The sequence below is a fragment of the Chaetodon auriga genome, chromosome 16 (assembly GCF_051107435.1).
Source record: "Chaetodon auriga isolate fChaAug3 chromosome 16, fChaAug3.hap1, whole genome shotgun sequence".
Taxonomy (NCBI): Eukaryota; Metazoa; Chordata; class Actinopteri; order Chaetodontiformes; family Chaetodontidae; genus Chaetodon; species Chaetodon auriga.
The window spans coordinates 23,922,196-23,936,061 of record NC_135089.1 but is presented as its reverse complement, the minus strand read 5'-3'; the positions used below and the strand labels follow the sequence as shown (position 1 = coordinate 23,936,061).

General features: G+C 43.8%; 1 protein-coding gene across 5 annotated transcripts in view; it reads left to right on the top strand.

Moving 5' to 3' along the window:
* The window catches only part of mettl22 (methyltransferase 22, Kin17 lysine), a 155,141-nt gene that overhangs the window by 120,404 nt on the left and 20,871 nt on the right, over positions 1-13,866 (top strand). For all 5 annotated transcript variants that reach the window (XR_013078294.1, XM_076751840.1, XM_076751839.1 and 2 more), the window contains one exon: positions 9,867-10,035. Coding sequence is in view for 4 of the 5 variants with exons in the window: in XM_076751840.1 (XP_076607955.1) it covers positions 9,867-10,035 (169 nt within the window). In the remaining variant the exon portion in view is untranslated. The remainder of the gene's footprint in view (positions 1-9,866; positions 10,036-13,866) is intronic.

Sequence of the window (13,866 nt, the reverse complement as noted above, 5' to 3'; positions counted from 1 at the left end):
CCTCTGACCATGCCTGTGCCTCTACCAAATGGAGAGTAGTAGACTTTTGTTCCCAAGGCTTGGTTCAACCTTCACCTGATGTTACACTGGAGTTAAAGGACATATCCTGATCAAAGATAAGTCCCAGATTCTTTACAGTGGTGCTGGAGGCCAGCACAATGTCATCCAGAACTGCTATATCACCAGAAAGTGAGTATCTAAGGTGTTTATGGCCTAGTACTATAACTTCAGTTTTGTCCGAGTTTAGCAACAGAGAATTGCAGGTCATCCAGGTCTTTATGTCCTGAAAACACGCTCATAGTCTATTTAACTGATTGGTTTCTTCTGGCTTCATTGATAAATATAGTTAGGTATCATCTGCATTGCACTGAAAATTTATTGAGTGTTTCCTGATAATGTTCCCTAAGGGAAGCTTATATAGGGTGAATAAAATTGGTCCAAGCACAGAACCCTGCTGAACTTCATAACTGGCTTTGGCATGCACAGGAGTCATCATTAACATGTACAAACTGAGAGCAATGTGAAAAGTAGGATTTAAACCAGTTTAGTGCTCTTCCTTTAATACTAATGAAGTGTTCCAGTTTCTGCAATGGGATACCATTGTTGATGGTGTCGAGTGCAACACCTAGAGCTAATAAGACTAGTACAGAGACAAGTCCTTTGTCTGATGCAATTAGAAGGTCATTTGTAACTTTGACCAGTTCTGTCTCTGTGCTATGATGCACTCTAAATCCTGACTGGAAATCCTCAAATAAACTGTTGTTGTGTAGAAAGTCACACAGCTGATTAGCAACTGTTTGCTCAAGAATTTTTGAGAGTAAGGGGAAGTTAGATATAGATCTATAGTTGGCTAAAACCCCTGGATCAAGAGTAGGGTTTTTCAGAAGAGGTTTTATTACAGCTACTTTAAAGGACTGTGGTACGTAGCCTGTTGATAAAGACAGATTGATCATAGCTAATAAACGAGCCAATTAAGGGTAAAACTTCTTTAAGCAGCTTAATTGGGATAGGGTCTAAATACATTTGATGATTTTGATACCACTGTAAAAGAGATAAGTAAAGCAAACATCACATTCTGTGCCATGCAGCCTGTGCAGCACTCTGTTGCCTATACTGGGATTTAGTCCCAGGTGAGCAAGTGCAGAAGCAAGTCAGTCGGCCACAGACTGCCATAGTACTTCCGTGGGTCCAGTTGGACAGCTGAGGCAGTGAGGCCCAAGGCAGCACCAGCAGAGCAGAGCTCTCAACCTACTCCATGTGGACATTGCAGCAGACTGGCAACATCCTGCTAGTGCCACCCCAGTCCAAATCCCTTCACACCATTAGCTTAGCAGTCCTTCAGGACTGCTATAACAATCTAATTGTTGCGTTAGCTGATACAAATAAACAGCTAGTACTCAAAAAAAAAAAAATCTGAAAAAAGGAAATTTGGACTTTGTTGGAAAGGCCTAAATAAAATACCTTTGTTGTTGTTGTTGTTGTTGTTGTTGTTGTTGTACTTTAAAGTAGTTTGCAATTTGGATATTATAATTGCTTCTCCAGTATATTCCTGTGTGAACAGTATGAATCTACTGCTTTTCCAGTTCTGACACACATATTATTATTACATTTGCTGGTTTTACAAGACAAAATCACACATCCCATTGTACAAATACAGCAGCATAATTAGGATATAGTTACCCTATGCACTCTAGTAGTGACTGGTTAGATTGAACTCTCTGGACAGACAGGGTGAAAATGTCATAGTAGCTTTGTTACTTTGACTCTGTGGAACATTTCAAATGATGGGGGAGGGGGCAAGGCTGGAGAAGTGCCATCGACTCCCCATCATTTCAACCTCTCAAGCCAAAAGTAGAGAGGGTGTATTCTGCACCTTTTGGGTGTATCGTCAAATATTTGGTGAAATGTGTTGAAACACAATTTTATGTTTTTTGCCCATTTGCATGAAAAATGTACTTTTTTTAAGAAGAAGAAGAATCGGGGGGAGACATTCCCCTTTATTTGTCACACACACATGCGAGCACGGCACACGGAGGTGAAATTTGACTTCCGCCTTTAACCCAGGTCTGCCTCCTCCGCGGCAGACCAGGAGCGGTGGGCAGCCAGACCGGCGCCCGGGGACCCATTCTGCATCACCATTGGTCACCTTCTTGCATGTTTTTTAGTGGGGGTATATTTTTACGGAGGATACCCCAGGTGAACACGGGGAGAACATGCGAACTCCACACAGAAAGGCCCCACACAGCAGGCACCGAAGCATGGACACACCCTTCTTGCTGTGAGGCGACAGTGTTGCCACCGTGCCACCGTGTCACCATCTTTAAACTGACATAAGAGATCCTTTTGACAGTCCTGAGCCTAATTATCGTTGACAGAGGAGGACTTTGCAGCCTCTGTTGTGAACAGTGTCATCAAGATTAAAAATCTGTTTTTTCTAGAGTGTCCTGGCACAAGAACAATTATACAGTTGCAGACATGAAACAAACCTAACAATTTAAGACAGAAATCAAGAACAAACAGAAATCAAGAACAAACATGCTCCAAGGAGCATATAACAAGTAATAAAGATAAGGGATTTTCATATTCAGCCAGAATCAGATAAAGAAACAACCGTAGCTGAACAATTTGGTGCAGTTGATGCCACAATGCTGCAATTTTCTGAAAGTCAGCAAAAGGTGAGTTTTTTTTTTTTCAAATTCATTGTGAAATGGTAGCAGAGCATATTTATTTCCTGCACATGTAACACATATAACAATGAACACTTTCTCTGTATTGCTAACATGTCCTCTTTGTCTGTCTCAATCAAATATGGCACACACACAATGAAATTGGGATCTTATTTTGTCATTTTTAGGTGTTGATATGTGTGACAGAAGAAGCAAGATGGCACTGTGTTAGGTGGCTGCCTGTTGCAGTAGCTCCATTGTTTTTGTTTGTTTTCATTAATTTAGTGTGTTTTCCCGCTCTTTTTTGAATTCTGTCTTTGCTGGTAACTGTATCGCAATGTTTGTGTGCAGTTTTACAACTTTTTTGGTGGCCCTCCTGTTATTTTTTGCACTTACGGTGATCATCACAGGGAACGTGAGGTCTCTGGCAAATAAGATGGATGAGCTTGCTGTGCTGGTCAGGACTCAGTGGGAATAGCTGTTATCGTTAAGGAATGTTTCTGTAGCCCAGACATTGAGGTGCTTGCTATGGGGAGACTGCCTTATTATTCACCTGGGGAGCTCACATCCGCCATCGTGATCATTGATTTTTTCAACAGGTTTAGCTCACAGCCAGGAGTGGCCTTGCATTCCCCCTCACACCTCACCACTGTCCACGACAGCCTCCATAACCCCCCTCTACCCAAGCTTTCTCTCTCCAACCCCCCCCCCCCCCCCCCCAGTGATCCCTCCCTTGGACTCACCTCCCACATCCCCTAACATCCACAGCACCCCCTCCAGTAGCACCATCCCCTGCCTGACTGTGTGCCAAGTAAGAAGCCGAGTACCTGACAGACAGACCACAGTTTGTTCAACTGGGCAATGATCTGTCTGAGACCATGGAAAGCGCCACAGGGCACTGTTTTGTCTCCTTTTCTCTTCACCTTGTACACCTCAGACTTCCAGTAGAACTCATTGTGCCATCTGCAGAAGTTTATGGATGACTCAGTGGTGGTGTGGTGTATAATGGATGGACAAGAGGAGGAATACAGAGCAGTGGTAGATGGTTTTGTGGAATGGTCTGGTTTGGGGGTCTGTAGAGTGTAAATATAGTCTTATTGGAAGGTTTGGTATTGACATTTGCTCAATGTTCACCCAAGCAGGAAAAGACTCAGTTAAGAAATAAAACATTGCAGAGCGCAACTGAACAGACCAATAATACAATTTCATATTTGGAAGTTGTAAACTTCCCCTTTCGTAGGGCAGGTATAGCAGTCTAAGTCTCAGTCTAGATTTCTTATTGTTCCAAATAAATTTCATGAATGCACTGTTAAGTTTATTAAAAAATGATGTTGGTAGTAGTAGTGGGAGCGATTCCCTGCAATCGACTGGCGACCGGTTCAGGGTGTACCCGACCTCTTGCCCGTTGACAGCCGCAACCCCGAAAGGGATAGTCGGTATAGAAGATGAATGAATGAATGGGAGCGATTGAAAAAGATAAAAAAAAAAATTGGTAATACATTCATTTTGATTATGTTTATTCGACCAATCATTGATATGGGCATTGTCATCCATCGGTCTAATGTCTCCCTCACCTCATCCATTGCATTGGTAAATGGGCTATCTATAACTGGTCTCAATCTTTCTTCTCTATTTAAGAACAGTATGAACAGTATTGATGATTTTGAGTTGTTAATATTGTAGACGGAGAATTGACCAAAAAGTTCAATCTGCTGAATTAAGTTTGGGATACTGACAGCTAAGTTTGTTAAAAAAAGAAAAAAAAAGAATCACGTTATCGGCGTGTAGAGATATTCGGTTCTCCTTTTCTCATAGCTGGATGCCCGACTGGCCTGTCTGTGTTCTCATTGTCATGGCCAGCGGCTCTCTGGCTAATATGAATAACATCAGTGATAAGGGACATCCCTGGCAGGTAAATTGTCCTAAAGCAAATGGTCTTGAGACTATATTATTTGTTAAAACACTAACTGTTGGGTTTGTACATAAAATCTGAATCCATTTAAGAAAACGTTTTCCAAATCCAAATCTTTGTAAGACATTAAATATATACGGCCATTCTATTCTATTGAAGGCCTGTCGAGCATCCAGCAATAATGCTACTGTATTTCTGGCATCAAATTTTTCATGAATTATATTAAGAACTTGTAATATTATGAAAGCCTTGGCGCTTCTGCACAAAACTATTCTGGTCATTACGGAATAGATGTGGGATATAAGGATCTGGCCTCCTTGCTAAGGCTTTACATAGAATTTTTGTATCAGCACCAATCACACTTATTGGTCTGAATAAGGAACATTGCGTAGAAGGTTTTCCTGGTTTCAAAATTTAATTTTGAAATCTGTTATCATTGCCAACCTCAAAGTGGGTGGAAACGTTCCATTTTGATAGGATTCTTTCTACATATTTAAGAGGGGGACAAGCAGTTTTTCTTGCTTCTGCTCTTGCTTCAGCCACATTAGGCTTTTTGCTGCCTTATTAGCAGAGAGTTTATTGTATTTAGCTCTCAAGAGCAACAGATCTCTTTGTTTTGTTGAATCATCACTTTCATTTATATCCGTTTCCAATGATTTTATTTGTTTTTCCAAAGATTCTATTTCTATTTTGTCTTTTTTCCTGTCGAGGTTGTATAACTAATAATTTCTCCTCTGATACAGGCCTTGAAAGCCTCCTACCTTGTACTGGCACTAGTGTGATCTGTATTTAACTCAAAATAATGATCAATTTTAATTTCCACAAACTTAATGAAATCAGAATCAGAATCAGAAAAAGCTTTATTGCCAAGTACGATTTTACACATACAAGGAATTTGATTTGGTGAAGTTGGTGTATGACACATCTCAAAGTCAAAGTCAAAGTCAAAGTCACTTTTATTTGTCAATTTCTTCATATGTACTTAACATACAAAGGAATTGAAATTGCGTTTCGCACTTTCCCGGCATAGACAAGACAACAGTAGGTGCAGAAGCACGACAGGACAACAAGACAACAGGACAAACAAACAAACAAACAAAAAAATCTAAACCCTAGGTAATATTAAATAAATAAGTTGTAATTTAATAAATAAGTTGTAGTATAATAGTGTTGCAATGGTAGGGAATAGCAGCAAATGTGTGCAATAGGTGCAAAGTCTTTACACATTCAGTCGGGGGGGGGGGGCTGGTGTGTGCAGCTTGCCTGTGTAAAGGGGTGCAAAGTCTTTACACATTCCATTTCGGGGGGGGACCAGTGTGATTCCCTAGACTCCTGTCAGTCTGGTGATCCTGCTGGCTGTGGGTGGGGAGGGGAGAGAGTTCAGCAGTCTCACTGCCTGGTGGATGAAGCTGTTTGAGAGTCTGTTGGTGCGGGGACGGAGGCTCCTGGGCAGGAGGGCAGGAGGCTGAACATGTTGTGTGCAGGGTGGCTTGCATTGCTGATGATTGTGATGGCTTTGCAGGTGAGGCGGGTGGTGTATATGTCTTGCAGCGGGGGGAGTGACACACCAATTATCCTTTCTGCTGCTCTCACGATGCGTTGGAGAGCTTTCCTGTTGTAATCAGTGCAGCTCCCGCCCCACACAGTGATGCAGCTGGAAAGGATGCTCTCGATGGTTCCTCTGTAGAATATGGTCATGATGGGTGGTGGAGCGCTTGCCCGCTTGAGTTTCCGCAGGAAGTAGAGGCGTTGCTGTGCTTTCTTGGCCAGTGATGCGGTGTTGGTGGTCCAGGAGAGGTCCTCACTGATGTGCACCCCCAGGAACTTGGTGCTGCTCACCCTCTCCACTGCAGCGCCCTCGATGGTCAGTGGGGGGTGTTGTGTGGGGCCTCTCTGGAAGTTGACAACAATCTCTTTGGTCTTGCTGACATTCAGCAGGAGATTGTTGTCTTTACACCACTTGGTCAGGAGCTCGACCTCTTTCCTGTAGTGGGTCTCGTCGCCCTTGGTGATGAGCCCCACCAAGGTGGTGTCATCCGCAAACCACATCTACTAAGAATAAGCTATTAAAGAAGTACAAAATATAACAATATAAATATATATACACAAGTCTGTTTTTTTTTTTCTTTTTTCCGGAAACACAGTCTGTTTTTTCAGAAAGAAGTCCAAGCTGAGCGTTAATGTAATGCATAGAGTTGTGTCTATGTCAGTGTGACAAGATGAGGCAGGGGTGGAGTGTGAAGAGTGTCGGGGGGGGCGGGGGGGGGTTCTGGGCCTTGTTGATAGGGCTGACAGCAGACGGGAAAAAACTGTTCTTGTTGCATGAGGTTTTGGTCCTGATGGACCGCAGCCTCCTGCCAGAGGGGAGTGTCTCAAAGAGTTTGTGTCCGGGGTGAGAGAGATCAGCCACAATATTTTTTTGCACGCCTCAGGGTCCTGGAGGCGTACAGGTCCTGAAGAGATGGGAGATTGCAGCCAATCACCTTCTCTGCAGACCTAATGACACGCTGCACTCTGCCCTTGTCCTTGGCGGTGGCAGCAGCGTACCAGATGGTGATGGAGACTCAATGATGGCTGTGTAGAAGTGCACCATCATTGTCTTTGGCAGACTGAATTTCTTCAGCTGCCGTAGGAAGTACATCCTCTGCTGTGCTTTCTTGATGAGGGAGCTGATGTTCGGCTCCCACTTGAGGTCCTGGGAGATGATAGTTCCCAGGAAGCGGAAAGACTCCACAGTGTCAGTAGTGGAATCACAGAGGGTGATGGGGGCAGGTGAGGTTGAGTTCTTCCTGTAGTCCACAACCATCTCCACTGTCATTAGAGCGTTGAGCTCTAGATTGTTCTGGTTGCACCAGGTCACCAGATGGTCAACCTCCCACCTGTAGGCGGACTCGTTGCCATCAGAGATAAGTCCGATGAGGGTGGTGTCGTCCACAAACTTCAGGAGCTTGACAGACTGGTGACTGGAGGTGCAGCTGTTTGTGTACAGGGAGAAGAGCAGAGGAGAAAGAACACAGCCCTGGGGGGATCCGGTGCTGATGGTCTTAGCGTCGAAGACGTGTTTCCCCAGCTTCACGCACTCACACACCTTTAAGGTGGGCATTGGTGGAGATAACTGGAGCTGGAGCTGTTGGGAGGTGTCGTGGGGGATGGTTGCTGGACTGTCCCTTTGTCTTTCAAAGCGGCAGTAGAATTCGTTCAGGTCGTTGACTAGGTGTTGATCGTTGATGGAGTGGGCGGCTTTAGGCTTGTAGTTGGTGATCTGCCTGAGCCCTTTCAAGGCAGACACAGAGTCGTTAGCTGAGAACTGGTTTTGGAGCTTCTCAGAGTACAGTCGTTTAGCCTCTTTCACCGCCTTGCTAAACTTGCACTTTGACTCTTTGAATCTGTCTTTGTCCCCACTCCTGAAGGCCTCTTCCTTTGCCAACCTTAGCTGTCTGAGTTTGCGTGTGAACCAGGGTTTGGTTTGGTGTTGTAACTCAACCCTGGTGCGTGATGGAACACAGCAGTCCTCACAGAAGTTGATGTAGGACGTAACAGCCTCTGTGTACTCATCCAGACTGTTGGTAGCAGTCCTGAACACACCCTAGTCAGTAGAGTCCAAACACGCCTGGAGATCCTCCACAGCCTCGCTGGTCCACTTCCTTGATGTCCTCACTATGTTTGCAGAGCTTTAGTTTCTGCCTGTACGCAGGAATCAGGTGTACTATGACGTGGCCCAATACAGCACGGGGGACGGCGTGATAAGCATCCCTGACTGTGGTGTAACAGTGATCCAGAATATTCTCCTCTCTGGTCGGGCATTTAATAAACTGTCTGTATTTAGGGAGTTTGTGGGTGAGGTTACCTTTGTTAAAGTCGCCAAGGACAATAACTAAAGAGTCCGGGTTGGTCCACTCCACACACAGAATGAATGAAGCAAACTCACAGGGTGAATAAAAAGGCTTACAGTTGATGATGAAAGATTCGAGGTCAGGAGAACAGTGCTGCTGGATCACTGTCACGTCGTTGCACCAACCACTGTTGATGTAGAAACAGATTCCTCCACCTTTAGTTTTACCGGAAAGTTCCGTGTCTCTGTCCGCGCGGTGGAGTTGGAAGCCAGCCAGCTGCAGCGCAGAGTCCGGTATTAATCCACAGAGCCCCGTCTCGATGAAGTACCAAACTGCAGATGAAGAAAAGTCCCTGTTTTTACCCAACAGCAGTTGCAATTCCTCCAGTTTGTTGGGCAGTGAATGCACATTAGAGAGAAATATTCCCGGTAACGCTGTGCGTAATCCGTGCTGGCGAAGGCGCACAAGCGCTCTTTGGTGACAGAGCTCCGGGTACCGTCACAAAGAACAGGTTTAAAACACAAAACAAAACAAAACAACGTGCACCAACACACCGAGGCAGCCATCCACGGTGCCATCTTGGTGAATCCAAGATGGTGCAGATTTCCAGATTTATATCTGCAATCTGGTTTCTGTAACCATCTCACCTGTAATCTCCAATTGGGAGGGTTGTGAATGAATCTGTTTGCATATTTAATTAAATAGCAGCATGGTCGCTTATTACAATGCTATCGTACCAGCAACTTTTAATCTTTGGTAAAACTTCCCTTGAAACAAGAAAATAATGCGAGAACGAGATTTGCATATACTTGAATGACAGCAGTACTCTGTCAGGATAATGTTCCCTCCATACTTCTACCAGATTTATATCTGCAATGTACTGTTTTCACTGTTTCCTTGTTTTTGCTTTTGAAGTATCATGGCCAGTCGAGCAATCCAGATTAAAAGTGCAATTAAAGTCTCCTCCAATAATATAAAAGCCTCTTAAAGTGGATAAAGTGAGGAAGAGATCTTCAAAAAATTTTGGTTTATCCTCCTTTGGGCCTTATACGCTGGCCAAATTTAATGTATGAGAAAGCAGGTTACCCTGGGTGATAACATATCTTCCAGCTGGATCTTGGATTGTTTTAACGACTTGGAATGGTATTGCTCTGTGGATGTTTATATACTTAGTTATATTTTAAGAATTGCTTCTATTCTATGTTTTTCCTTTGTTGTATTTTTTAAGAACACTGTTTTGTCTCAGTTCTACCCTGTGTTTATGTGTATTGTTTAACTTGCTGCTGCAACAAAAGAATTTCTCGAATTGGGATCAATAAAGTTGAGTCTAAGTGTAAGTCTAAGTCTTTATTCTTCAGGTGTATTGATCGCTCTGTCAGTACTCAACTTCACTTGTGATCATTTACAAGCTCAAGCAGTAATCAGGTTTCATGCTGTGCCTGAATTTCTTTCAAGGATTAATTTCTCCCTGCAACACATGGATGTTTCCTGTGAAGCCTATGACCATTTCAGCCACTGTCTGTCCAAGCTCCAAGACCTGGTGGATGGACGATGCAGCTTCAGTGTGGAGCATCTCCCTTCTAACTTCTCACAGTTTCTTCTGTATGAACGCATAGAGCAACTGGTAAGGGAAAAACTCACACTCACGATTACATTCTAATGGGGACAATATTTAATGTTTAACATGAGACAGACATTAATCTAAAACCTGAATCCAGCTCCTAGGTGGAACTTCAGAGTGACATTGTGTCTGAACACTTTTTGTGTAGACAAACAGGATTAAATGACCCTGATGCAAGTTGCACACTGAGAGCATCACAAAGATTGTGTGGAAGTGGAAGATATTGCAGTACAGTTTTTCCATTTTGTGTCAGTTTTGATTATACTAAGGCTGGCATGAAATTTTGTGTTAAATTTTCATGTTTGGTAACTGGATGTGGTGGACTGGATCAATTTTCATTTAATTTAGCCAGAGCTTGCATAGTACATGAAGTGGAAGACTTAATTTTGTACAGAAAAAAAAAAAAAAAAAAAAAGCATATGTAGCCTTAAGTCGAGTTACATCTACAGAAAATCATATTCAAGATTTTTAAAGCCACTGGCATATATTCCAAAAATTTAATTTATCTGCAGGAAAAAGCTGTGGAAAAGTTTTAGGCAGGTGTGAAAAAATGGTATAAACTAAGAATGCTTTCAAAAATGCAAGTGTTAATAGTTTATTTTCATCGATGAACAAAATGCAATGAATGAACAGAGGACAAATCTGAATCAAATCAGTATTTGGTATGACCACCCTTTGCCTTCAAAACAACATTGATTCTTCTAGGCGGCGGCTGTGGCTCAGGAGGTAGAGCATCAGGAGGTTGGTGGTTTGATTCCTGGCCTTGGCAGTCCACATGCCAAAGTATCCTCGGGCAAGATACTGAACCCTAAAACTGATCCCGATGCTGTGTGTCAGTGTATGAATTCATATGTATGTTGCTTTGGATAAAAGCATCTGCCAAATGACTAATTATAATTGTAATTGTAGGTACACATGCAAGATTCAAGATTCAAGGTTACCTTTATCGTCATTGCACAGAATGCACACAGTTTTTGGAAGAACTCGGCTGGTAGGTTGTTCCAAACATCTTGGAGAACTAACCACAGATCTTCTGTGGATGTATTCTTCCGTCTCTTCATGTAATCCCAGACAGATTCGATAATGTTGAGATCAGGGCTCTGTGGGGGCCATTCCCTCACTTCCAGGACATTTTGTTCTTCTTTATGCTGAAGATAGTTCTTAATGACATTGGCTATATGTTTTAGGTCATTGTCCCGCTGCAGAATAAATTTGGGACCAATCATACGCCTCGATGATGATATTACATGATGGATAAGTATCTGCCTGTATTTCTCAGCATTGAGGACACCATTAATCCTTACCAAATCTCCAATTCAATTTGCAGAAATGAAGCCCCAAACTTGCAAGGAACCTCCACCATGCTTCACTGTTGCCTGCATGTCTGTGTGTGTATGTGTGTGTACCCTTCTGGTCATTTAATATTAGCATAAGTACAGCATATTTACAGTACATCCCTGACGAGCAACAACATCTCTCATTTAACAGGATTACTATTTCACTTAAACTACATCTACAAGTAAGGCCAACCACGATCTTGTTATGTTGTTTACGCGCTGTTACCATGGCCAGAAAACTCAGAAGTTTCAAATGTTACAAAAAATATTATTTTCAACATCAGAAGTTGTCTGGTTAGCACAAAAAGATTTCACAAGTCCTTAGCAGTGTTTTGTGATAAGCTGTCACACCATACTAACCTGTTATTACATGAAAAGCGGAGACAGGAGACTTGAGTTGCATTCCCTCAGCAGTATGTTGTCTGTCAGAGGAGTGAGCACTCAGGGAATCAGCCAAGAGTGTGCAAAGCTTTCATCAGAGCAAATGGTGGCTACTTTGAATAATCTAAAATATAAAACATAATCTGGTTTGTTTACTACACCATTCCACATGTGTTCCTTCATAGTTTGGATGTCTTCACTATTAATTTACAATTTAGGAAAAAAAAAAAAAGAAAATAAAGAAAAACCATTGAATGAGAAGGTGTGTCCAAACTTTTGACTGGTACTGTATGTCTGTGTAGATGGTGAAATGTGAGGCATAAAACAGGTAATCCCTGAATTTCTTGCACACAGCCCACTTGAGGGCGAGAAACTCTAGTTTGCGTGAGTGGAGTCTGTAATTTCTTTCAGCTGGTGGGAGGGTTCTCGAGCCATATCCAGTTAACCTGAGCTTTCCATTCTGTCTCTACTCTGGACTACTCCATGAGCTTATAGATGGGTGTTGCTATGCTGGAGAAATCTTGAATGTATGAGCAGTAGTAGCTCAAGATGAACCGATTGTCTGCACATCTCCAACACTGGCAGGTGTCTTGTTCATAGACTGCCTCCCGATCTTTGGAATCGATGGGCACACCCTCGGCTGAGACCATCCGACCAACATATCTCACTTCTTGTCTAAACAGGTCACATTTTGTGGGCCTAAGTTTAACCCCGTGACTCTGCAGGGCTTTTAAGACTTTTCTTAACCCCTCAACGTGCTCCTCAAATGTCTTGGTGTAGCACAGTATGTCAGCCAAATATGGAATACTGTCAGGTTCAGACAGACAAACTGGGGACCCACTGAGCAGACCAGAGACATAATGTCCGGTGGGAGTGTTGAAGGCCGTCTTCCACTCATCCCCCTCCCTGATGCAGACCAAATGATAAGCATTGCACGAATCCAGCTTAGTAAATATCTTGGCCCCCTGGAGGAGCTCGAAACCAGAGGAGATGAGTGGAAGAGGATACCTGTTCTTTACGGTGATGTCATTGAGTCCCCGTAAGTCAATACATGGTCGAAGTGACTTGTCCTTCTCCCCCACGAAGAGGAACCCAGCTCCAGCAGGTGAAGAAGAAGGCCGGATGATCCCAGCCTTAAGTGCAGCACCAACATACTCCTCCATTGCTTGATACTCGGGCCCCGACAGTGAGTACAGATGTCCACGGGGAGGTGAGGTTCCAGGAAGGAGGTCTATAGCGGTGAGGAGGAAGTGAGGTAGCTTTAGCCTTGTTAAATACCCATTTAAGGTCCCTGTAGCAGGGTTGGATGGAGGACAAATCAGGAAACTCCTCCTCTTCAACCTCCTCAGGTGAGGTGGAAACCCCCCCGGAACTGGAAACCGGTGAGACCAAGAAACACCGCGTCTTACAGTTGGTCCCCCATGACAGAATCTTGCCAGACAGCCAATCTATATGAGGGTTATGCTGAGTTAACCAGGGATAGCCTAAGACAAGAGGGTGCTGGGGTGAGTCAAAAAGGTGGAGAGTTATCAGTTCAGTATGGGAGTCAGGAAGAGTCATAGTCACTGGGGAGGTGCAGTGGGTAACCAGATGCATCACATGACCATCTAGGATGGTGGCAGGCACGGGGGAGTCTAGACGGACAGAAGGGAGATTAAGTTTCATAGCGAGTTGGTTATCCATAAGACTAGCATCAGCACCAGAGTCAATGAGAGCAGTAAGAGGGAGAGACCGCTGGCAGTTTTGTCAGGTGACAAAACTGCCGGCAAGATTTGTTCTTACTGGGGGAGTTACATATCAGCACGGATGCCCGATGTGCTGAACTGCTGCAGCGTACAGGACAGTGCTCCAGGAAGTGGCCCAATCGCCCACAGTAGATACATCTGCCCTCCTTGCGTCAACAGAAGCGCTCCTCCGGTGAGAACCGAGTGCGTCTGATCTGCATGGGTTCCTCGGTGTGACTCCTGGTGTTGGTCATGGGTGTGAGAGCTGGAGCTGGAGACTGCCTAGGCAAGGGCTCCTTAGAGGAGTAGGAACCCAGTGGCGGAACCGAAGAGGTTATTCTGGTTTGCTTGCGCTCCCGCAGTCTCTGGCCAATCTTAGTTGCGAGGGACAC